Source organism: Rissa tridactyla, chromosome 7 (assembly GCF_028500815.1).
Source record: "Rissa tridactyla isolate bRisTri1 chromosome 7, bRisTri1.patW.cur.20221130, whole genome shotgun sequence".
NCBI lineage: Eukaryota > Metazoa > Chordata > Aves > Charadriiformes > Laridae > Rissa > Rissa tridactyla.
In genome coordinates this window covers 49,440,762-49,465,779 of record NC_071472.1, presented here as the reverse complement: position 1 = coordinate 49,465,779, position 25,018 = coordinate 49,440,762, and the positions used below count along the sequence as shown (strand labels likewise).

Genomic DNA, 25,018 nt, shown 5'->3' with positions numbered 1-25,018 from the left:
TTAATAGAACTGATTTAATATCGGTGTGTATATGTGGTCAAATTAAAAAAAATCAAATATTGGAGAAGTTGCTACAAGCTGTACACACACAAGCATTCTCCTGGCTTTAAAATCATAAAGCTCATCAGAGACGGAGTTTAAGAGGAAAGGTGACCTTCATAAATGACTAACAAAACCCAAGCGTTAAGCTCAGCTGCTGGAGATTATTAAAATGTCCTTTTCTTTCCTCATCTCCACTCAACAGCAGAAATGAGGTAAAACACACCGACACTATCTGTTCTAGCATCTCCAGAACCAGCCAGAGCGTACGGGCAGGCAGCTTGCTGGAAAAATGTAAATGGAGAAGAGGGAGAGAAAAGGTGACTCAGCACTTCGTGTTCAACATTAACGGTGCCCAAGTGATTTATTCTGCTGCTACTACTGCATGGCAGAGAGATTATTACAGAGGGAGATGTAAACATTTCTGTATTTAAATACTTTTCATGCATCCTACGCTCCATGTATTTTAGCATATGTAGGTATTTCAGTTAACCACGTTATTCCTATGCCATGAAAAGAAGAAATACCAGAATAGCCACATTACAAAAGAGCCCATTATGCTTCATAAAAATGATATAAAAGCACCTTCAATAATTTTATATCGTCCTACCCAGGTCATTCCCTATATCTTTAGAATGTAAAAGACAAGTTCACAGATTTTCTCCATCTACTCAGGGAAACATATAATTAATAACATTTTTTATTATGACCTACGGGACGAGCACCAACAGTGATTACTTCTGTATTACTTTTTGAGCGCTCTGACACAGAGGAAAACAGATGTATAAATGACGGAAGGTATATACAAAACAATTATAAGATGCTCACTTCCACATAACTGGTTACATTTTGCAAACCTATGTGCCTATAGCAAGATTATCTTACAATGATACATTCTTCTTCCTTTGGCAAAGTTGAATGGCAATTTAATATTACCTGAAAACACTGCAAACCCCAGAAGAGTTTAATCAGGTAGAATGTTTTCCCCCAAAATAATGTGCTCATCAAACCATGGAGTCATATGGAACCGTACCTGTCCTGTTCTGGAGTCCGTCACTTCTTTGTAGAGGCTGATGTCCAAGTAGTAGCCCGACTCGTTGGTCAAGAAGAGACGAATGGGAATTGCCTTCCCAGTTGGTGTTAACCGAATGTTGATCTTCAGCTCGGCTTGGAGGACTCGGAGCTTCCACAGGCGACTCCCGTAGCGCATCACCATGCTCCGCACAGATTCTTCAATCTGAAAACACAGAAGAATTTCTCTCACCTTTCTGGACACATCCACGGCTTTGTCACTCCTCCATCCCCCTGCTGTAAGGTCGTGCTCATAGGGGCACCCCAGTGTGCAGGGGGAAGATCACAGCAGAGGAGAGATGGCAGCACCACATAGCAGCACGTGCCCAGTGCTGTTTGGGACCTCGGTGGCCCAACCATTCTCCTAAGAAGCCTTGAGACAAGCAGGAACTGAAGCCAACCTGAGGGCTCCTGAGGTTGAAGGACTGCACTGGATTCACATCCCCTTTTCCTCCCAGCACATCCCACCCCAGCCAAGCACAGCGTGCCCAGTTTCCCCTTCATTTACCTGCCTTCCTGCAGGCACGGCTCACAGCTAAGAACTGCGAAACGCAGGGAGGTGAAATCCTTGACGAACAGTTATGTAGCACTTATATGCACAATAATCATGTTTCACCACACATGCGGCACGGAGCTTTAAATCAACAAAGCAATTACTACTTGGAGCTCGGCCTTCTGGTGTTCTATTAAACTTTATAATATACTACTGTTGGCAAATAGTGCATATTAAAAGAAGGTAATTTATAGGCTGTTTTTAACATTCTTTCAAAAAGTAAAAAGTCTCTTTTCCACAACAGCTCAGGGAAAAGTCACGGTACGCATTTGAGGCCAGACTAACTTCCAGGGGCTGCAGCTCCTTCTGAACTTCCTGGGAACTAAAGATTTTGGATGTGCCGAGAGAGAACATTTATTCAAAAGCGATTTAAGCCACCAATTTTTAATCATTATTTAAAAGTCAGCAAGCAGGAGACAGTTATTTTGATAACCAATTCATCTTTTTAAACTTTCAGTTATTCTCATAAGGAAAGGTCAGCTCTCATCTTTCGGTAACCATGAACAGAATGTTGATTTCCAACTAAATGCAGCCTTTACAGTTTATTTGGGACTTTCTTTGTGGTGGTTCTGCTAACCAGAAACATGCTTTATGCCTAAACACTTTCATTTATGCATCTACAAAGCTTAATGTTGATCTCTGTGCTTGTGTATCAGAGAATGAAAATGAAGCATTTCTTTTTGTAGCTAAATGTACTAATTCTTTTTAAGCTCATTATTTGTCTCACGTTTTATTTGGACAGAATCTGGACTTTTGTAAGAAGCAGAAAAGCATTTAAAGATATTTCCTTATTAAAATTGTTTATCTCAAACAGACAATGAAAAAATAAATTTATTAACAATATGTTTTGTATTTGAAATTAAACTGTTCCTTAGTTTGCACAGAGGAAGTGAGCTGCATTGCCTGAAGGACAGCGTTACTCCACTAAAAATATGAGCTCTGCTACTTCTGAAATCTTACATTTAATATTTATTCATAGATTGGAAGAAAAAACAAAGCTTTCTTCCTTCCTCACTGACAAACAGGTTCCTAATGCTTGCCCTAACTAGCTAAAATAAAAAGTATTCTCTCTGCTTTTGCAGAGAAATTGGTTTAGCAGCTCAACCAGCAATCCTTAGTTAGAGCTGTCCATTAGTTACGTGACTCCACTTTCTTTACTGAAAAGCAAAACTCCAATATTTATACAGCAACTAAACTGACCATCACGTTACCACTTCTAATATCGGTCCCCAATTTCTTGTGCTTTCTGTTATAAAATGGCTGGTAGAAACTGCATGTCAATCACCAAATGGTATTAAAATGTACTCAATCAATAGCTGCACTTACATAGCATAAAAAGACAATAAAAGACCATTTAATTCTGGTGAGTCAAGCCCAAGGAAAAAAAAACACTTCAGAGCTGGAGAAAAGGCCATACCTTAGATGGGTCCATAATGACAGTAGGCACGAAATTTAAGAAGATGTGATTGCAGTCAGTGCGCACGTTGGTATTGTTAAATGCCACCTCCAACTCATCCATGGCTTCCAAAAGCAATCGCTCTCCCTCATTTTGCAGATACTCAAAGGAGGCTTCCTGCCAGATATTATCAACAAATAATTTACTTTCTACTCAAAAAACACAGCGTTTGAAAAACTACAGAAGGACAGATTAGTTTCAGCAGGATGTGCAACCCTGAAACACATCTGTCCCAGTCCCAGAGCCAGTACTCCCACTACCTGGATTCACATAACCAGCTGACTTGTGCCCTCGTTTAGGTCCGCATAAATCCAAAACTAGACAGGGCAAACCATTACACAGAGAAACAACTATTGCTTCAAAATGCAAGGATTTCTGCTCCACTTAGGCCACAACAAAATCTCCCTGAAGCACCAGGTCTTTGAAAACACACTTCTGCAGAGCCAACACCAGCAAAGAGTGTTGGGCGTAGCGCACACGTACAGTACTCTACACAGGTAATACATTCGCTTGCAGGTCCCTAGAATGACTTACAGCGTTTCATACACTGTCTTGGAAAGAGAGCTTGCACGGGTGACAAAACTTACCTTGGTAACCAGATCTGAGTGCCTTATAATAGCCCTCACGAAGAACCTGTAGTCTGTCACTTCTGTTCCCACTTCAACTTTAGCTGCTCCCAGGTACAGATGCATTTTGTGATTAGCACACGGAATGGCAGTGAGATCAAAGTTCCGCATTCGATTCAACTCTAGCTGAAAAGCCAGAGCTGGCTCCAGATGACGGTAGATCCTATCTTCCTCAAACTGGAGGCACCCGGCATCACACAGGTAGAAAAGGGTGTAAGAGAGGAGGTGGGGTTAAGAAGCTGAAACACCGAGGATGGGAAGAACTAGACAATACCCATTATGAAATTTCATATTGCATTAAAAAGCTAAAAATTCAAATGAATCCAACCCCGAATTTTCTATCTGATGCAGTCACTAGCACTAAGAGATGCACTGAAATTGCTGAAATACTGCTGAGAGCAGAAGACAAATTGCAAGACAGCAAGTTCTCAACCTCATGCCCCCCAAACCATCTTTTTCACAGAAACCAAAAAGTTTGGTGTTGAATCATTGTACTGCTTCCAATGCTCCCTTGTTACACTGTGACTAAAATCCGCAAAAACAGAAGCTTTAGGTCAGACTTCCAGATGCATGAATTTTTATCCCCAGCTATCAGAGACTCATCATTGTTACTGTCATCAGTTGCTGCACGTGTGGACAACTGGCCTAGTGAGAGAGGAGAAAATAACCTTCACCAGCCGGTGAAGCTGGGCTGATGTAGCCCCCACCCCCTTAGACTGGCAAGAAACAGCTACGTGAAAGAAGGATAAAGCCAACACTTAGAGAAAAGTATTAAGAATATGCAACTTACCTTATCCCGGGCACGGAACGTGAAGAACTTTGGAAATTCCCTCTGTTTGAAAATAAAAACAATGATGTTAGCCCTCCAAAAGTAAGCCATTTATCTACCCAAAGAGTGCTCACAAGCCAGACCTGGAGTAGCACCACAGCAGAGGAGATGACAGAACTTTTCCAACATCGCAAAGGGTGGTGGAAAATCAAGTTACCCTCAACAAGGCAGCAGCGGTAGTTTAAACCTGTATTCACTGCTAATGAAATAGAGGCTACTTGATTGGGTTTTGATTATCGTCATCAATTATTAACAGACAATAACATGGAACTGTCCAGACAGTAGTGGGAAACAACTTCTAGTTCTACTATGATAATGATTACTGTGGAAATGTTTGGGAGCCATGCAACGATATTAACACTCCATTATGTAAGGGGATGTATATAAAACAATGATCTGTATTCTATAGCTCTCTTCATACTATTACTGCTAGAAATACTCTCTTCCCTAGGAAAACTATGAATTGTAATCAAATAGCTTTATCCTCATGTATTAAATAGTACTCTGTTTCTTTGTTATTCTATTGCACGATAAAATCCCAGCAAATTTCAAGGGCTTTACATTTTTGTGGCATATTGCACGTGTCTAGAAGAGGAGAGAAAGACTGGACAGCATCCTTCTACCTATCCCTCCCGTTCCATCCCAGTAAAGCCAGCCATTTCTGTGGAATTACACTTTTACTGGGTGGAGCAACTTTTGTGAATGCTTTGCACCAAACATGAGAACACCAGCCATTTATGCTAAAGGTGACCTGAGAGAGCATGCACGACATTCCAGAACTGTCTGACTGAGAAAAAGAATAAGGTATCTGACCTGGAGTCGCTGAATTTCTGAATCACATTTCACTATCAGTGAAAGACGTGCAACCCTAGCTTGATTTGGTGCACGGTGGCAGAGGATAACGCTCCACTGAGCAACACGGCTTCTAAGGCTAGAAGTAATCTTCAAGCTAGTCATCCTCCTTACCTCCTATAAAAAACAGTCCCCAGAACTTCACCTGATGACTCTCAGTTGAGCAAAATAACTTGTGTTTGCCTGGAATGTGTCTTCCAGACACAAGAAATTCTGCCTGAAAATTCAGGCAATGGGCATATTAGGTGAGCCTACGAGCATCAACTATACTCTAAGAAAACAACCACTTCCATGTTTCCTCACTTCTCTCCCAAATCCCTCCTACCTGTCCTCCTCTGCACGCTGCCAATTTCTCCTAACATCATCCATGCTCATTCTATCACTAATGTAATTGCTTTCAAGGCATTTGAGTAGTGTTGTGGGCAAATATAATAATTAGATGTGCACACACACAAAAATTCTCAGTGCTCTGGTACCAAAATCCAAAAGAGTGCTCCATTTCCTAGGCAGAAGAATTATACCCCTGCTGTGTTCTAATCAACCAACCATCATCAAGACAATCAAAATAATTTGCCTAAATTAGCCAATCAAGACACCCTGCAAACCGCAGAATGTGAAAAGCTGCAACAGAAATCATCATAGTTGATTATTATACTAATAATCACGTTAAAAACCTAATGAGATGAGGAAATTGGAAGCTTGCTGGAGCAACTCTCTATTACCTCAACATGCTGGGAACTAATTATATAGACTGTAATTAAAACAAAAACAAACCCAAGCTCAGGCCCTGGCTAAGTTAATAGTTGGTCCAGTAATAAACGGAATAGAATAGGAGATAGTAATAAAGACTGACACTCACGAAAGATCCCAGAGGTACTCTACAAACTTTGCAAACAGATGACAGGCCACGCTGCCTCCTCCGGCTCAGGAGCATCTGAACAGTCCATCGCTCCAAATGGCAGCTCAGGGAAAACTTTTTGCGATAACTCCTTTTGTTCTTTCCCTCCTTTCTGACCACTGACGCATGCTACAGTGCTTTTTCATAGACTCTTATTTTTCATTCCCCAAATATCAATTCAGTTCCCTAAAACTTCCTTTTTTTAAAATCTAAATCCTGGACTTCCTTCCTTAAGGTCCCAACACCTCTCCAAAGAGTCCAGTTTCCTACATACGCCATTGATTGAGACGTATCTGTACCTGCACTGTGGGCTGCGATTCCCACGTGGCATTACCCACATTTGTTCAAATACTATTTTTGCTGATTTTTAAACTAGTTTTCCTTTCGTAAAACTTGCTAAACCAGGTTGAACGAATTTCTTGCACTTTCAAGACTCCTAATAACTTCCCAGAGTTGTAAAGTAGGTACACGAGGGATAAAAATCTGGTTTATGCCTTACATTCCCACCTTGAAAGCAGGGCTAAACTAGCCGTCACTGATGCCCAAGCCCTGGGGAAAGAAGTAATTCTTAGCAGTAAGAGCATCAAACATTTTCCACCTAAGCCGTTATGCGAAATTTAGCAAGTCACTTCAATTACTCCTCTAAGTTATTTAAAAATCAGTAAGAAGCCTAAAAAAATCACCACACCACAGAAGAAATACAACAATTTAATTGTATAATCACTTTTTAAAATACAAAACAACACCGAAACAAACAAGACCTTTATTAACGTGGCAGTCGTGAGTTCAGCCAGGTAACAAGCGAGATTTTAGCACGTGAACGGCCCCACTGAATGCAACGGGCCCACTCCTGTATTTGAGGTTAGATGTTTTGTTTAAATACTTCACTCAACTCCGACACCAATGTTGGCATTAAATGGCTGACTAAGAGCCAAATGAGAAGCCTAGAGTCACGTACGTGTCTCCTGGCCTCAGGTCAAGAATACCACCGTGTTCTAGGCCCTTTTTACTTACGTGAAATCTCTGATCCACCTCATAGTTGACCTGTTTCCTGAAGTCCTTACAAACGAACCATACAAACACAGGAAGAGAAGAAAAAAAAAAAGCAGAAGACAGCTAGCAATTAGGATGAAAATCAAAAATTAATTAATTCAAGAATACAAGAGGTGTCAAGATTGTTTACAATTGTAAATTAATTTTCTCAAGCAAATTCATCAAAACCATCTAAAATTTTAGAGAACAAAAACAGTGAAGAGAGAACTAAATATAGTTAATACAGCATTTAATTTGGGAAAAAACACATCAAATGTCAATGCTATTATGAGCTAGAAACCAAAGAGTTCTGAGCAGCATGAGAGATATCAAAATACCTTTTGCGCTACAAGGAAAGTCAGTCTCCGAATTCCATGTTCAATCAGGACTGATTTCTGTAACAAGGCAAGGATGGAGTCAGGTGACTGGATTATCAGAAAAAGAACACATCAAAAACATGTCCAAGCCCTCTACGAACTGAAAAAGCTCTGCAGATCCTCCTGCATCTCTGCTGTAAGTTCCTAGTCCACTTCAGTCTACTCATAACTAAGATTTCTCATCTGATGATCGTCTACTGGCACGCAGAAGCAAATACATTTAATCTGAAGAGGTAGGCAACCAAATCGCAAGAACACGGAATTCCAGCTGAGCCTTGCTAACAAGCAAGGCAGCAGAGTCACTGGCAAGTCTTATAGGAGATACTCTTGTTCATCTGCCAAAGGCAGTTGGTCTTTTTCCCAAAGGGAGCACAGCGGAGACATGGTAAGGCCATGAAAAACGATGGAAAATGACATTTAAAGGAACTGACTCAAAGAAGCACGTAGCACATACTTGATTTTGGCACAATGAGCACACACACAACCCAAACCAAAGGACAGATGTGTCAATACTGCAAAGGTGATAAACGATAAATGTTATTTATTTTTTTCAAATAGATGAGAGAAGATCCATTCTGGTTGCTTCTTTATCAAATTCCACTAAGACACATTTCAAGATCAGTATTTGCCATAATGTTGTTAAGATCTCATCATTCTGCTCCTCTTTCTAGAACTTTTTCCTTTCTCCTCCTTTTTCCAATTTAAACCAAAGGGAAAAAAAAGAACAACAAAAAAAAGGAAACAAGAACTCAGCTGGACCAGGAACAAAACAACCCCTTTCAGCACAGACTGAAATGTTTTACTAAGGTTAAGCCCTTTGAAAATGAGCATCAGTGACTATATTCATGGCAAGAGGAAGAAAATAACTTTAATAATGCCATGATTTAAAAAGCAAAAATTGTTATTGCTTTTAAAATTCCACAAGTGGCAGACAATAACAGCATAGCAACAGGATTCTGATTACATCGTAATAATGTGGGTCTCACAGCAAGTCCACAGCTATTACAGAGCGATTAGCCATCAGCACCTGGAGAAACTCCATTTACACTGACTGCCTCAATCTCCTCCACAAGTCATTTACAAGTATATGATCCTAATTTCTATTAAAAAAAACACACACGACATGCTGGGACTAGAAGATTATTTGGACAATTTGGATCAACCTATTTGATAGTTTAATGTGTTTTGGAATTTTTTTTTTTTTATTTCTTTCCTTTTATCCCCTCCCATAAAACGCCTGGAGCATGATCAAGCAGATGAAAAGCAGAACTAGTTTTAATTTTTATATTTGATTATTTTCTTTGCTTAAAGAGACAGGAAGCTGCTGAAGCTGCGCAGATACCAGCCCCATTTTGGAACCCCTCATTTCTGCAGAATGTATTACTGCCTCCCACACTGGGAAGAGACGCTGGAAACTACTTGCTCGGTCTTCCATAGCCATCGCCGGTACCACAGATGCAGCAGAGTCCCAGTGCCTGATGGGCTGCTCACATCCACATGCCAGCGGAGGAGCTCGTCACACCAACCAGAAAAGCAAGTGCAGGCAGACACCAGAGGGCAGACGGGACAGGAGGAGGCTGTCCCCAACCCATGTTTTCTCACCAGGGACCACAGGACTAACATTTGGTACTCTAAAGCATATCCCAGACTTACGATGGAGCAACAGAACGTACCGAATCAATTCCACCTTGTGCAATATCACTCTAGGTGGATGCTCTAGCACACGACCAACAAGATCAAATTTTAATTGCATTAAGACTACCATGATACAGAAGATACAGGCCATTTTAATGCCACCTTTATGCCTCTGTTACTCATATCACAACTGGGATAACAACAATTTACTGACTATTCACATTACCACCAAGGAGAGGGATACAGCACATTCTTTCCGAGCACCTGGAGATAGATACCAAAGATTGACCCGAGGTGTTTAAAATCTTAAAGGTCCTCAAACCAGGACACCTCATCAAAAATTAAAGGGAAGAAGTCCTGACCTGATGCATTAGAATGCACTGCAAAGAGAAATAATAACCTGGAGGCTTCAGAAAGGTGCAGCTACATCCAGTCAAAGAAGTGGTAAGGTTTTAGGTGGGATAAATTCAGGATGTAACCATTGCATTTATTTGTTTTAAACAAACAAAAACCTGAGGAACATACCAACTTTTCCCAAAGCAGACAGAACTGTCCTGCACAATCACACAGTTCCAGAGAATCAAGGCAACTTACCTTGCTTTGCGTGAACTCTCTGAACATGGCTGCCAGCCCATCATCATCCACGTCGCTGTCTGTTTTAATAGCAACATTAAGGATGTGAATGGGCTCCTCGCGGGCAGCCTGCAATTTAAAGAAAATATTCCCCATAAGTAAATAGTTAACAACACCTGTAAGTTCTCAACAGAGGCTCCCTAAATACAACTCTAAAATACAGATGTCCAAGGCAAAAGTGACCTCAGCAGAGCATGCTGTAAACCAAGGAAAACTAGGAGGGAAATCCTTGACCAAGCAGCCTCAGAAACTTGCAGTTTCACAGAACTAAGAGTTAATGTCCCCAAACAGCAAAGAGGACCTTCATTTGGAGAATGCAATTCTGGCGGTCACATCTGACTCGGCTAACTGACGCGTGCTTCATTTGGATGCAGGAAGAACGCAGGGTCAGGTCCTCTCTTTACAAGATGCAGTACAGGCAGGGCATTAGAGGACTTTGGCATCAAGAAACGTAATGAAATTAAGCAAATTCAAAGTGTAGGAGCAAATCAATGTGTGTTTTCATATCTACAACAAAATGAAATAATGTGGAAGCATCAGTTACATTTGAGCTCTGAGAAATGACAAATTTAGCACTTAAGAGCCTGCGGTTAACTGTGAAAACTAAGTATAAAGGGGAAATTATCCTTGGGGAGGTGAGGGGAGGTGAAGAGAGAGATCCAAGGACATTAAGGTTGATGGCAACATTCTGGAACAAGGCTGCATCATTTACGCACATGGAGATCAACGGATCAGTTTAAAAGCAAGCCCCATTCTGGACACAGACTATTCCAACAGAGCTTCCCGCTGTTGGGCGGGACAGAGCAGTGGAGCAGCTACTGGTGTCTCTAAGGGAAACTGGTCTTCTGTCACTAAGGATTATAAACCATCTGCTTCCTCTGCACCTGCTCTCCACATCAATGCAAAAATTGAGGGGTTCCTCTCATCTTTTCCTCCTAAAAACAGTCCTAAGAGCTAGACCAGAGGGAAGAATCACTATGTAATGTGACTAGGAAGGGTGTATGCCAGAAAATAAGGCAAGTCAGACTTAAAGTAAAGGCATATGCAGTTGAACACCCTGATGCACAAAGAAGGTCTGGAAACCTCATCATGGGTCTACACTCTAATTACGCTGCTGTGGATCCAGTAATTCTGCTGACATTAAAAGCTACAAACTAAATTTACACGGAGAGTAAGAGACTTAGCTTTAGTTTTCGAACAGAGTCAGAAAATGGCCACCTACTTTGAATCACCTGCTGTGGAACAAGCAAACAAATCACATACATAAATACATAAAGCTCTTAACTCCTGCTTCCAGCACTCCAACTAGTGAAAAGTACCTAGCCTGCAGTCACCGCAGCATCATGCACGCCTTCTGTTTCCAACCTGAGGGCAATCTCAAGAGAAAAAACTACTGTACCTTGTCTTCATCATACAAGGAAGCATGGCCAGCTTCAGGGAAGGTTGGGCTCTGGGGAGGAGAGTCGCAGAAGCAACCCATCACTTCATCAAAGATTCTGAAATACACCAGAGAAGTATTAGTCATCAACACACTGCTGCTAGCCCACTGAAAGCACAGAGCACTAAAATGCACAAATCATGTTGCTAAGGAGAGGAGGGAGAGAAAAGGACTCCTTCCCTTTGCAGGTCTGACGCTCAAAAGATGAGGAGGCAACACCTCCTCCACCCCTCAAATCAAAGCAGAGCCTGGATCTTCTAACATTTGTCAGATCTTACACAGACCCTCACGACTGCTATGGGCTCTGCTGGGGTTTTTTTGCCCACCCCTGGAAGGTTGAAAGCATAAAGAACGCATCCCTCCCACGTATATGTACGTGAACAAGAGCGTTAGAAGTAATCAGCACATTTGCAAATGATCTCCAATCAGCAGGAATTCAAGATGCTGATCCTTCTGGCTGCAAACTGCTCTTACAGCAGGCTGAAACTTTCAGTTATCTCAAGGAGACAGACAAGGGGATCCGAACAAAACTTCCATCTGAAATTCCAGAAACTCAGCAAACAAACTCAGGACCAGTTTAAACCTGACTCTAGACAAGGCAAAGATTTTATCCAGTTCCATTTGGGCCTACCTAGGAAGCTGGCAACACAAACAATCGTCACCCTTCCCAACATACCTGACAAAATCTTCAAATGTGCGGAAGGAGACCATCCCGCCCATCCGCTGGCACGGTGGAGTGAATGAATTGTCTAGCAGTACATCACTCACGCTAGCTACATGGACCATCCCGTAGTGATTGAGGTTGGAAGAGAAGGACATTCTAAACGGCAATTCAATAAGATCACAGTTAGTAAGGACAAGGGAGAGACAATATCACTGGAAAAAGATTTGTGCATGTGCATATGCTCTGACCGCTTGAAGCGTGGCTGCTTATCCAATACAAACGTTGCATGATTTGTTAGATTCCCCAGCACCCCAGACCCGCTGTGCGTCTCCTCCAGAGTCCCTGCAACGCCGGCATGCCTCTGGTGCCATCAATGCCCTTACCTGGATGTTGTCCCAATGTACAGGAACAGTTAGAAGAGTCAGGAAATAATGTTATAACCCTTTAAAACAAGTATTTCTTAAGGAATTTCTTGAGATGGCAGGTGAATTATGACTATGCAAAGCCGAATGTATTTTTCCTCCTGTACGTATATTTTGCTTTACAGGTGGAGTACTGAGATAAACAACAATAATTCTAAGCTTTGAAACTTTAAAGATTTAGTAATTTTTTACAAATTAAGTTGAAGTGTATCAAGCTATATTATCTTATTGCTTGCACAATTTTTCTGGTCATACTATAATTTATGCTACTCAAATGCAGTGTGGTACAGTGACCTCTTTAAAATCTCATGCTGGAACCAGGATTTTTTTTATAGTTTTACACTAGTATTCCTACCCTAAACAAAGTCCTATTACAGCGCCTTCCACTTTAACTGCTGACTAAATTAATGTGCTCCTCCACCTGATCTAATCCATACTTTAAAAATATTGCAACTTCCTCTACTCATTTATTTCGTTCAATTTTGATTGCTAAAAGGTGGCAGCTGCTAAATACAAGCAGTTGGCCCCAGAATACACCTACCTTCAGGAGCAAGGAAGGCCGAGCTCCAGACACTTACTACTGTCGTACTCACGCCTGATATCTGCTGTTCAAGCACTGGGACACACTGCAGGACACACATCACTCATACAGGACTAATTCCTTATTTAAGTGAAGAGGACTGGAACAGGTTTACAGAAGCTCAAAGGAAGGCATTGGGTAAGAGACTTCTGTTTAAAGCTGGAGCACTGTTCACGTTCCTTCCTGGCAGAGGGCAAGATCCTGAATATATTAAACTATCACTGAGTTCTCATACAGTTCAACTGCTGTGGCACCACACACCAGCTGTGAAACAGTTTTTCTGTGAAACAGTTATTTTGGGGTTTGGACTATTGTTATTTTTGTGCTTTTTTAAATCCCCACAATGTTACGGTCCAGACTAGCAGAGGAAGTTTCTCACACAGTGAACAAAAAGCATACAACTAACTGGACATCCTTTCCCTAGCTACTAGAATTGGGGTTTGCCTTCTCTGCAATAATTACTTCTAATTTCTGAACTGTGCTACAGAGTCATCTTAATTCACTGGGGGACCTACTTCAAAAGCTCCCTGCAACATGGTGAGAGCTCCAGGCTCACTCTGTAAAGACAGCAGGGCCCAGCTGGCACAGGCAGTGCTCTGCCACACAGGAACAGCGCGCTCTCCCTTGCTTCGCTCTTCCTGGGGCTTAGCAAGACGTTACTGAAGTTTACTTTCCATCCTCCCCAGCTGATTCAGCACAGCGCATGCTTAACTTGCAACTTGTAAAGTCAGAAAGATGCTCAAGCGCCATGCTGGATCAGACGCCGGTGGCACAGCGGGTGAAGCAGGGGCCCAGCCATGCTGGCTACAGCCCCACTGCCAGCCACACGCAATCGGGACCTCACCATGGACTGCTGACACTGCTACTTACCGGCTTTACTAAGATTTCTTTCCTTCCACGTACAGAAAACCATTGTGATATGGTTCTAAATATACTGTTAACAAGTTTAAAGTAGCATCGGTTTGATTAATAGCTCTCCATGTTTAAAGTCACTCTATGTTTCCGTAATTCATCTCTGATTAAGAGCCATGAGACTTTCAAGCCCGTTTTTACTATTTTTCCCTAAATAGGCTTGTAAGCAGTAATAAATAATAGGTATTCACGTTTTGAAAAAGAAAAATTTTTCAGGACATGCCTTGGTGTACATTTCTTACAACAGAACAGTAACTAAACAACAAGACAGCAGACATTTGTCATGTATTATTTTAAAACAAGAAATACTTTTCAACTGAGACACGGGAGGAAAAATTAGCATCCAAAACACAACAAAACATGCTGTCAGCTGTTTGAGATGTAGATTCATCTATGGTGTGAGGGAGGTGAGACAGCCTCAACAAATTCTAAGCTAGTTGCAAGAAACCAGAGCAGCAACAGGTATCTATGGGCTGGGAGTAACTGCCTGTGTCATTGTCACACCCCACCAGAGGGTCAACAGCCCGGAATCCAGTTCCAAAAAAGACACCCTAGAAACAGCGTTCTGCTAGAAGTTTGCTGTGTACCATACTGCAGATGAGCTGAGTGACCTGGCAAATTTAATTTTAAATATTGCTGCATGCAAAGCTTTTTTAAAAGGTAAAGGAAAGCTGAAAACATGTTTTAGACAAAGGGAGAGGAAAAGGGAAGGAAAAAGAAAAGTTAAGTTTGAGAGCTTCCCGAGTAAAGATAAGGGCACTACAACAAAACATGTTAAAACATTAAGTATTAGGCTACTTCTTTCTATCTTTCTTTTCAAATTTTAAAAGATGACAAGTACCATACCTGTTTAGCGTGGGGATGTTCCCTCTGTAATCAAACAACCACAGTTAGTTACAGATTGGTTAGTGAAAGCCATAATAAAGAACTATCATCAAGCTGATACACAGACCAGCAACAAGTTTACAATTTACTAAACCAAAATTTGTCAACCTTCAGGTATGAGGAAGAATTCAATTTCACTGACCCTGAGACGGCACCCACCACCTGACTTCGCTTGCCACGGCTGCCATGGGAATGAGCACAGACCATGCACGTAACATGCAAATAATATACCCCAGGAAAACGCAGTGGATTTGCAATGTATTCTGCATTTCTCTAGCATCTTTTATTGCCCCCACTACAAGCCCTCTGCATACACCAAGGGAGCTTCACAAGCGAAGACCAGAGAAGGGAGTTTGCACTCCCCGGCAAAGGCAAACGGCACAGATGCAAAAAGTGACCACATCACCCAGGAAGATTGCAACAGGGTCAGGAAAACAAGCAAACCCTCATTGCCAAACCTCTATGCTAAGCAGCAGCCCCCGCACTGGCTCCTACAACAATGCAATAAAGCAAACACACACATAAACACCATTCAATACTTTGCATTTTCAGCATTCGAGGCCTTGAACACCAAAAAGAACAAGCAGAACTTAAGGATAATTTTAGGAAAATTTTACAGTTCCTTTTATAACATCAGTCCAACTTTTCACATTTTTGCATGCAGTCTAGGGCCTAGTGATGAATGTAAGGCAGAAAGAAGGCGAGGGGCACATTTTCATACCAGCGTAAGAACAGCACAGTTTAGCCCATCCTAGCTACGTCCATGAAAGCACAAGGTGGCATATTACTCCATGCAAGACGTAGAAATTGCTGTGATCTGACATTCAAAACAAGTCAAGATTAAACTGAAAAAAAATGCATGCGCACAGGAGGCTTGTGCAGATATTAGCAAACACAAAAAGATTGAAAGCAAAGCTCCAGGGAGCACGTAACGGGACATTCACCCTCCCCTTCCCTGCAGAAACATGCAGGAGATCAAACCACAGACGTTCTTAACATCTTTGACCATAGGCAAGACCCCAAGTTACTGGGCATAAAGTCCCGGTACTTAATGACCAGTGTAATTCCATGGTCCTGTTCTCAAACTGGTTTTGTCACAGCAGAGTCATATTCACTACAAGGCTGTATGTCTGGTGCATTACTGGTAGAGGCACGAAAAGTTCCCATGATCTCCTGAAGCCATACAGGAGAAAGCACAAAATGGCCTAACGACATGTCTGTTCAACACTAAATAACACAAATATTTCATTTCATTTGGAGGCAGGGGGAGAGACGCTGTGCTGTAGAGCCTGTGGTTGGGACCGAAAGGGCCAAGAGGCCTCAGAGGGTTGCACTTTTTTTTTTTTTAGCTTGGTAAATGGTAGGAAAGCTGCATGTGATCTACTTCAGTTGGAAAAAACAGTCTGGAGAGGACTGGCAGTTCCTACACCTGGTACACTTGTGCAGCAGTCACTGGAAGGCTTTCAGAAAACAGAGAGAGAAAAAAAAAACAGCTTAACAAATGTTCCTTTCCATCTCAAAAAGGGCTCCCTGTTGCCTTGCTCCAGGAACTGTTCTCCAGCCGCTCAGTACAGAGCTGGAGAGACTATGGTGAGAATCACAATGAGGAAAAGAGAAGACCCAATAGCTGGAGATCTCGGAAAAGAAGGGAGGAATAGTCTTCATGCTGCACACCATGGGGCTGGCTTTGCAGCTACAGCTCATCAGAGCTGTGGGGGCTTTTTCCTAACGGGAGCTAGATTGTCACTTGTCACTGAAGTGCACTAAGAGGGAAAGGTTTGACGTTGGCAGCGCAATCGGGCCTTGTGAAAAGGCATTCCAGTCCACTCTGCAGCTCTGACAAATAAAATACCAGCTGCAAGGCAGCCTGCCCGGCCTTACGGCAGCATCAGTGCAACGAGCAGCACCTCGGCTCTGGGACCTGAAGGCCGAGCTGATGGAGCGTGCACCGGCAGCATTCTCCACAGCCAGCTCCACGTAGCTGATCACAGGATCAGAAACCTTCTCGCCATGCCAGCCACAGCCCTTCCCCTTTTCTCTTCTGAACTTTTAAAAAGGCCCTTCTTGACCGGGGAAGCTGGTCTCGCTAGGAATCTGCTCCATACCGATGGAAGCTCTACTGCTACAATCACTCCCTTCTGCTCAAACAGAAGTCCCCCTTAGCTCCCCCCCGCACCTCCTCGTTGAATCTGGATTTGTTTCCCCTTGCCCCTCCCCTTCATTTTTTAAACAAGAGTGTTCCCCTATGAAAATGATGGCATTGCATGCAAAGCGCCACTGGTTATATCAAGCTGTGATTGAGTGCCAGCGCAGGGCAAAGCTTTTGAAATCAGGCAGCAAAGCGGAATCAGCAGAGGTCGGCTGAATAACCCACTTGTAGTTATTAACAGCAGTACCACAGGAGAAAGAGCAATTCCACTGGCTGTGACCAGTGGCATTCCTCTTATGTTTCTTCATTTCTGTAGAAGAATCTAAACAGAAGGCTGTGAAACATGCCTCAAACCATACATTTTGATTGGGTTTTTCCTCTCCCTCTTTCTTTCCTTATTCTTCTGCTCCCTCTGTGATTCAGCCAAGCTGAGTCTGCTACTGAAGTCCAATTTGCATAAAATTATCGTCGTTCCATTCAGTTTGCTGCCCCTTCAACAGCCCCTTCTTTGCTCTGTTGGAAGATTTCGCCCTTTCTGAAACAGGCAAGCCAAGGGAACTGCAACACATTACCGCTGCCTGCTGTCTAATTAACATCAAACCCTCAGCACGGAACTGCAGGGATTTACAGGTGTCCTGGAATCATTTTCCCCTCCTCCCTCCCGCTATCAGCCAGGCTCCCGCAACAAGGAGGGGACCTCGGGCTACCTAGTGATACACTACGAGTGATAGACTTGGGTCTCCAGGCTCATACGGTTAGAGTCCAAAGCAGCACAAAAAGCAGCAATCCAACGACTGATGCAAGAGGCTGTTTTAACAACTGCTTTAGTCCACAGAAGACACTTCCATTTTGCCAGAAATTCAAGTCTTATGAATATATCATTGTAAAATGACAGCAGGAAGGAACCTATAAACACTGCTCTAAATGTAAGCGAGTTTTGGTTTCTTACTCTTCTGTAAAAATGCACTGTTTGGAAACAGCAATATTTAATTTGGCTTTCAGCCTTCAAAATGGTTTTCTACCTGTAAGCTAAGGAAGAGGCTGACAAAAAAGAAGAACCAAAATACTCCATAGATGATAAAACATCAAGAGACAGCAAAGGAGAGGTCATGCACCACTCTTACGCCTTGAAATCAGCAACATCAAAGTCCAAGTAGGGTGTCAACAAACATCCACGATCACAGAAAGAGGAGATACTGGGCAAAACCAAGCACAAGATAGCTGAGACATTTATATCGATACCCTTGGAAATACAAAGCATCTAATGACTAGACTTGAATTCCACCCTTGGAAGCATCACAGACAGCAGGATGCAGTCCCAAGAATGAACTCAACGTAGACAAGTCTAAGGCAGGCATTTGCCTGTATGTCCATTTTTGCTGGGTTGTGTGCATTCCAACTCCAAATGCAACTAGGGTTAGCTGGTATCAGACATCTTCTTTATCAAGTTTTGAAAATAAACCTTGCTTCAAAGCTAACTAAGCCACTTATCAACACTTAAAGCCTTAATCTGCAGTGCTAAAACCTTCCTTCACTTCCACCGGTACATCACGACTCATGACTCCCCAGGACGCCCCAAGGCCAAGTGTGGCGGTTAGGGGTGGCACGTGGGACAGAAGGAAGGCACGGGGTCAAAGCACAGATGGATCGGGAAGGCATGGCTAAGGCATCAGAGTGAGCAAAACAGGCTACTTTGATTTCCTTTGGGGCTCAACATATTCAGAAGGCCTGTGGTATCATTGCCATACCCCAAAATAAAGATATATCCAGCATCTCTAAGTCACCCTTGTCAACAATTGTCTTAGCATCTGACAGAGGGAACGCATTTACCTCTGAGTAAAACAGGGATTTGCTTTGTGGGAACACATTTACCTTTGAGTTCTTCCCTCCTGATCCTCCAGCACATCTGCTACTGGGGAAGGTAAGACCAAGAGAGCAGCTGAACAACCTGGCTGGGGGAATGCAGCTGGAGAAAAGGGGATGCTTTCGGAGGAGCAGTGCAGCAGCACGACTCTGCAGCAGGCTCCAAAAGCTGCCTACAGCAGACAATGTCCCAGTTTAATTTAAACCTTACAGCTTCAGACATAAGAAAGGCTGTTCGAAAGCAGGAGAGGAGAGGGGGATTATTAGAAAAAAAAACTTCTGTTGAAAAAGCGCTATAATTCCCTCTTCCTATACTAGACACACAATGTTTCTTTGAACAGAAGATTTTAAGCTAAGATTAGGCAAGCACTGTTTCATGTGCTGAACACCTAAGAAAGGCCTTTCAGTGTCTGTCACCTGGCTTGCCATTCTCACAAAGGAAGCTGAACTCTCTAAACACCAGTCAATATTCCACCAGCTTCCCATCTCAGCAGGGCAGTCTGAACAAGAGGGAAGCAAAGAACAGCTCAGAACAGGGCTCATTTCTTTCTCACATCTTTTCTCACCAGGACTCTGGATGACTGAGAGAGGCAGGTTATCCGAATGCGAGGGGCTCTGCACATAAGCGTTTGTTTGCAGCACCCCGCTGCAGCACGCAGCGATCAGCATCCCGGAGCCACCCTTCTCTCGCTTCCTCCAGATTGGATTACACCAACGCCCTCTACTTGGAGAGGGCTCGCAAACTCCATTTACTGCAAAAGGCACCAGATGGTACCACTGTACTCCTCATCTGCCTTGCACCGGGCAATAAGGAATGCTGGTTTTAATCTATAAAGCCCTCTATGGTTTCAATTATAAGCAGTTTTTCTCCCTATGTCTTACCCTTGCAATCGGGATCAGTGGGGATTCTTAGAACAGGATGTTTTCTATTAATTTAAACAAATAATTCCCAAAACAGTGTCTGCCCACACAACCCAACAGGAGCAGGTTGCATTTCTATGACTTTGTTAGCAGATTTAAGTTTTTCTTTCCTCTCTGCTTCCATGTAAAGCTTTCCTGTGGGTAGCTGATGGCAATCATTCAGTGGCCAAAAATACAAAGTCTGAGTGCCTAGCTGTGATTAGTCAGATCAGAAGTAGTGACTGTGATTGTTTCTGTTACAATTAAGTAAAGGCCTAGCGGGGTTAAACACCAGTAACAAAGAATTTAAATATAGCAACCATTATCAGTTTGCAATTTTCTCTACATGAATATTTGCTCCAGTAAAATTCAGGCCCTTAAATGTTCACAGAAATCAAACACAAAAGGGACGAGGGCTTAAAAATGTCTGATAAAGTGCTGAAAAATGTGTGGCATCATATAACTAACACAAGAGAATGTTAGTTATCTTGTGATAACTCCAAAAGAGAATGCTCTCTTAAAGGCTCTCTGGTATGCGCTCCTGGTTCACCAGGACCCAATCCTGCAGAGCCTCAAGGGACATTTTGCTTAGGATATTTTGACTTGGGGTTTGTGCTTGGAATGCATTTTTAGCTTTTCAGTCTACAATGCTACAGAAGGTACAGAAAAACATACGATGGATGCAGAACATGGTCAAAAACAACAAAGAAGACTTAAGCAAGACAATGTCAGAGTTTTGAGATTCCCGTGTCTTGGGCTTACCATAAGGTCTGCCTTTACAGGTAGCTTAAATCTACACACTCGGTGCTAACTTAAGACCCTTGGTATCCTGCTACCAGCTGTGCTTCAGCACCCAGCCACACAATAGCCGCACAAGTAGGTATACACCGCAAGAAGCTGCATCAAGCAACAGGAGCCAAATTCATCACTAACAAATGGAGGTGCAACTCAAAGGAACCGAACCTGCTTATGCAAGCAGCGAATCTGTCCCCAAGCCTGCTTGCCTCTGCGCAAGGACAGCGATGCGTTTTCAGTCAACCATCAGCAGTGCCGACGGTTGAGGAGCAGAACTGAGCTTCAGAGCATTGCCCCCAGCGAATTCAGCGTAAAGGGGAGAGGAGATTTCAGGGCAAAGAAGCTGTTCCCCAAGCAGGTAACAGTTCTCCTCTTCCAGCTGACCTTGTCCAATTAAGCTTGCGCACAGTAATAGAACAGTGGTCAGCATGGGCAGGCCAAACAACCCCCAAGCAACAGAGGTAACTGAGATCGGCAAAGAGAAGAAATGGAGAAAGAATGGGGGGGGAGAGAGAGAATTATAAAGGGGTACTAAAAATAGTATGCAATTATTTACAAATATTCTAGAAATGTAGGAAACAGATGAGACCAAATGCATGTCCCATTTGTATCATGAGTGTTTTGTGCTGCTTGTTGAGGACAGTCATTCATTTCTAGCAAACCAGATTCTGAAAACCATTTCATAAAATGTACTGATGGATTCTCAATGAAGCGAGACTGGACCCCATTGCCCAGCCCCACCAAAAATAAAATAAGGAAAAAGATGTTTGGAAACAAAGGAGAAAAATAGCACTGGTACCATACTGCCAAACCAGCACAGATCAACAGTGGCACCCGGCGGCCACGGAGACTCACTGCGCCTCCTGGCTCCAGCACGCTCTCCCCTGCCCGGGACAAAAACAAAATACCGTCTAAAATACCCCCCTGAAAAAAATCACGGGAACTGACTAACCTGACAGATGCTGAAGAAGTTCTGATAATCAACTTTCTTTGTTATTTTTTTTTAAAATGATCTTAGCCCACACTAGGAGATGCGACCCTTCTTCTAGAAGATAGGGCAGCAAATAGTTGATGCTTTTGGTTGCAGCCATGAGAAATACATTTTGAAAAATACTGACTCAAAACCAAAGTATGCCAACTCCAGCATTTCTATATAAAATACATTCATACATGCATCTTGGTCTCCTCCGTCAAAAAAACACATGCTAGAGAAGATGTCACCTTATCCAGTAAAGCCAGGTTTGAAAGTAGAGCCAATCGCAAATTGTTGCAAAGGGCTGGCAGGGGAGCGCTGCAGGAAGGGGACAGAAGCTGTTTGACCGTTCATTATTAAAATTCCAAGTAATTGATTATTCTGTCTGGAATTGTACCTTTTGGAAGTCTCGGGATTCAGTTAGAACTGAAGTTCTAGAGGAAAGTTACTACACCAGCTGAACTTAGAAAATACATGAAAATGGTATCATATTTAAATGAATCCAAACCGCAGAAATGATTACCCACAGCTCCTGAGGGTTTAAATAAGGAACTGGGTAATGGAGGGTTTCATCTTAAATAATTTGTGCTTATTTGAGGCAGTGGGACTCTCCCTTTCTCCACCAATTCTATTGCAAGTTTTCTTTGCCAAGACAGGACATAGCCCCTCGTAAACCTCTGATTCCAAAGGCACCTGAACCCATGATCTGACCTGTTTGGATGGGAGGTGGGTAGCATGAACTGGAACTCCACCACACAAGTGTTATCCTTCAGCTGGCGATGCTGGACGCTGTTTAGCTCATAGGCGATATATGCCCTTCGAACATACACCTGGTTAGAGAGAAACTCGATCAGCTTAACTGTGCTAAGCAAGCAAAAAGAGAGAAAGACGACAAATAACATACCAGAGACTTCAAAAATATTAAACCCCAATCAGATGCCTCCAAATGAATATCTAGATAGAACTCTAATTCAACCACAATTTAAAGTTATTCTTCGAGGAAGGCCAGTCTGGCAGGATACAACCATCAGCACAAGGCACGCAGCGTAGGCTGACTACGTTCTCTGACAGCAACTTCACTTTCAATTCTTTCAACCACCTAAGTCTTCTTCAGGCAAAGAAGGCAACTTGAATCCCAAATTTCAGTCAATTATGGATATTAATGCTGTTAAATGCCAGACTCCAAGTATGGCAGATTCCACACAACCTATAGCTCTCTTCATCTTGCAGCTAATAGTGCTTAAACAAAAAAAACCCACAATCCAAACCAAAAAAAACACAAAAAAATTAATTTTTTTTTTTTTCAATGGGAATAAACTTACCTCCAAAGCGGCCATTCTTACCACCTGATTACTGTGGTAGAAAAAGTTGGGTAGCACATCAAAGATGGATGTCTCAGACAAAATGAGTTTCTAGAAGAGATCACATGAAGCAGAGTTGTAAGAGAGAACTGCCTGTCTTGCAAACAGGGTCAGGCAAAAAAAATGCAAAAACCCGCTTTTCCTGTTGTTCATCAAGGATTATGACCTTTTTATATTAAATCATAGAATATCTCAAGTTGGAAGGGACTCACGGATCACGAAGTCCAACTCCCTGCTCCTCGCAGGTCTGCCTAAAACTAAACCACATGACTAAGAGCATTGTCCAGATGCTCCTTGAACTCTGACAGGCTTGGTGCCATGACCACTTCCGTGGGGAGCCTGCTCCAGTGACTAACCACCCTCTCAGTGAAGAGCCTTTTCCTCATGTCCAACCTGAACTTCCCCTGATGCAGCTTCATCCCATTTCCTCATGTCCTAACATTGGTCACCAGAGAGAGGAGATCAGCACCTTCTCCTCCACTGCCCCCCTTGAGGAAGGCGTAGACTGCAATGAGGTCATTCTGATATCAGTGTAGGAATGAAAACAAAAAAATGAGGGGGAAGCTAGAAACGAGAACACCACAATTTAAAGCCAAAAGGACCTTGGGACCACAGGTGAGACTTAATACAGAAACATTAAATCAGTGAGAAGAAAGCAGGGAACGAAGGAGAGAAGTTTGGTAGATACCTGCAGGTTCTCAATGCAGAACTGGTGTCCGTACATGTCAATGGCAGACAGGAAGATGGACTCCACCTGGTTGTGACGCAGCTCATAGGATGGCAAATGGGAAGCAATGAGAACCTGGTAAACAGCAAACACAAGGAGTGTCAGTGAAAGGAGCTCTGCTGGGCCATCGGCAGGAGGCTGTTACCTCCAAGGCAGCAATAGTTTGCTCCATCCCAGAAGAGGCGTCTGGTTTCTCCTGTGAATTCTGTGGCACCTGGGTGATGCTGCAAACTCTCTCCCCTCCCCAGCCTCATTTGTGTATCTGCTCGGTTTGTATTATTGGCAATTCCCCATGGAGAAAAGGAACAGCTTCAATCAAGTTCCATCAGTGCATGTGATTTAGCACTGCAGAGCTGCTAGTCCTGGGGATTGCCTGACCGGCTGTTAATTGGAAAGCAGATCTGGCAGGCAGCAGCTGTGGGGAGGCCAGCAACAGAGACCGCCTTTCACAGCTTCCAAGCAGAGGAAGCAAGAGACACTGGTGCCAGGTATTAAATGCCCAACATGAAGGATATGGAGACAGGAAGGGGAAGCAGCTTGCAGGGGAAAATGAAGTGAAAGAGCAACATAAAGACATACACAAGGACTGCAGCACCATCCCCAGCATGCTGCTGAGAGGTTCAATAACTGAATGGTTCAAGGACAAAAATACAATCCTGAAGGAAACATAAGGTCACTGAGCAGCTTCAAACGCCCCATTCATTTTCAACAGTCAAGCTCTGAAATAAAAGGAGAGAACCCCAAAGTGTCAGCTTTCCTGCTGAAGACTTTTAGAATGGAGATAGGGACTGTGGAGTGAGAGGAGTGATCAGACTACAGGGTTAGCATTACTGTGAAACGATTATGCCCTCTCACTCCTTCCTGGCTACAGACTAACTGTTAAAGAGGAAGCTCACAATAACATCCAGGGGGACATCTGGCATTCAAATTATTATCTGTACTAGACTCCTGGAATTGACAGTATCAGAGTTTTCCCAATTATTTTCAAGTTAAAAAGAAATTGACAAAATGCAACTCAAAAGCCAGAAGAAACCCTGTGAAAGGCCAACATAATTCTTTGCAATAATTCCTTAGTAATTTCAAAGAACATTTAGTTCTTGTGTAAATTTCTCTCCCTGTTCTCTGCACACACGGATTCACAGTTGTAAGGCAGCTGATGAACCCTGATAGCGTGTCCTGGCTGTTCACTGTACAGCTGCCCACACGTTCCAGGCAGCCTGTGCTTGTCGGGTTCACAGACTATAAAGGAACCACGGTGACCATGTATTTCAACCTCCTCTATCACACAAACCATAGGCTACTCTCAATTAACTCCTATTTGAACCAAGCAAAACTTTTTGGAGGAGCA

The 25,018-nt window shown here is 42.9% G+C and overlaps 1 protein-coding gene across 8 annotated transcripts in view; it reads right to left on the bottom strand.

Annotated features, from left to right (window-relative positions):
• ACACA (acetyl-CoA carboxylase alpha) overlaps positions 1 to 25,018 on the bottom strand; it is a 138,129-nt gene that overhangs the window by 65,650 nt on the left and 47,461 nt on the right. For 5 of the 8 annotated variants that reach the window (XM_054208971.1, XM_054208977.1, XM_054208970.1 and 2 more), the window contains 13 exons: positions 23,632 to 23,745; positions 22,905 to 22,994; positions 22,294 to 22,412; positions 14,864 to 14,887; positions 12,116 to 12,259; positions 11,401 to 11,497; positions 9,963 to 10,070; positions 7,695 to 7,751; positions 7,339 to 7,383; positions 4,536 to 4,577; positions 3,707 to 3,922; positions 3,081 to 3,236; positions 1,073 to 1,276 (listed from right to left, as the gene is read on the bottom strand). In XM_054208971.1, the coding sequence (XP_054064946.1) occupies positions 1,073 to 1,276; positions 3,081 to 3,236; positions 3,707 to 3,922; positions 4,536 to 4,577; positions 7,339 to 7,383; positions 7,695 to 7,751; positions 9,963 to 10,070; positions 11,401 to 11,497; positions 12,116 to 12,259; positions 14,864 to 14,887; positions 22,294 to 22,412; positions 22,905 to 22,994; positions 23,632 to 23,745 (1,416 nt within the window). The remainder of the gene's footprint in view (positions 1 to 1,072; positions 1,277 to 3,080; positions 3,237 to 3,706; positions 3,923 to 4,535; positions 4,578 to 7,338; positions 7,384 to 7,694; positions 7,752 to 9,962; positions 10,071 to 11,400; positions 11,498 to 12,115; positions 12,260 to 14,863; positions 14,888 to 22,293; positions 22,413 to 22,904; positions 22,995 to 23,631; positions 23,746 to 25,018) is intronic. The other 3 variants (XM_054208974.1, XM_054208973.1, XM_054208975.1) reach the window with 3 other exon arrangements.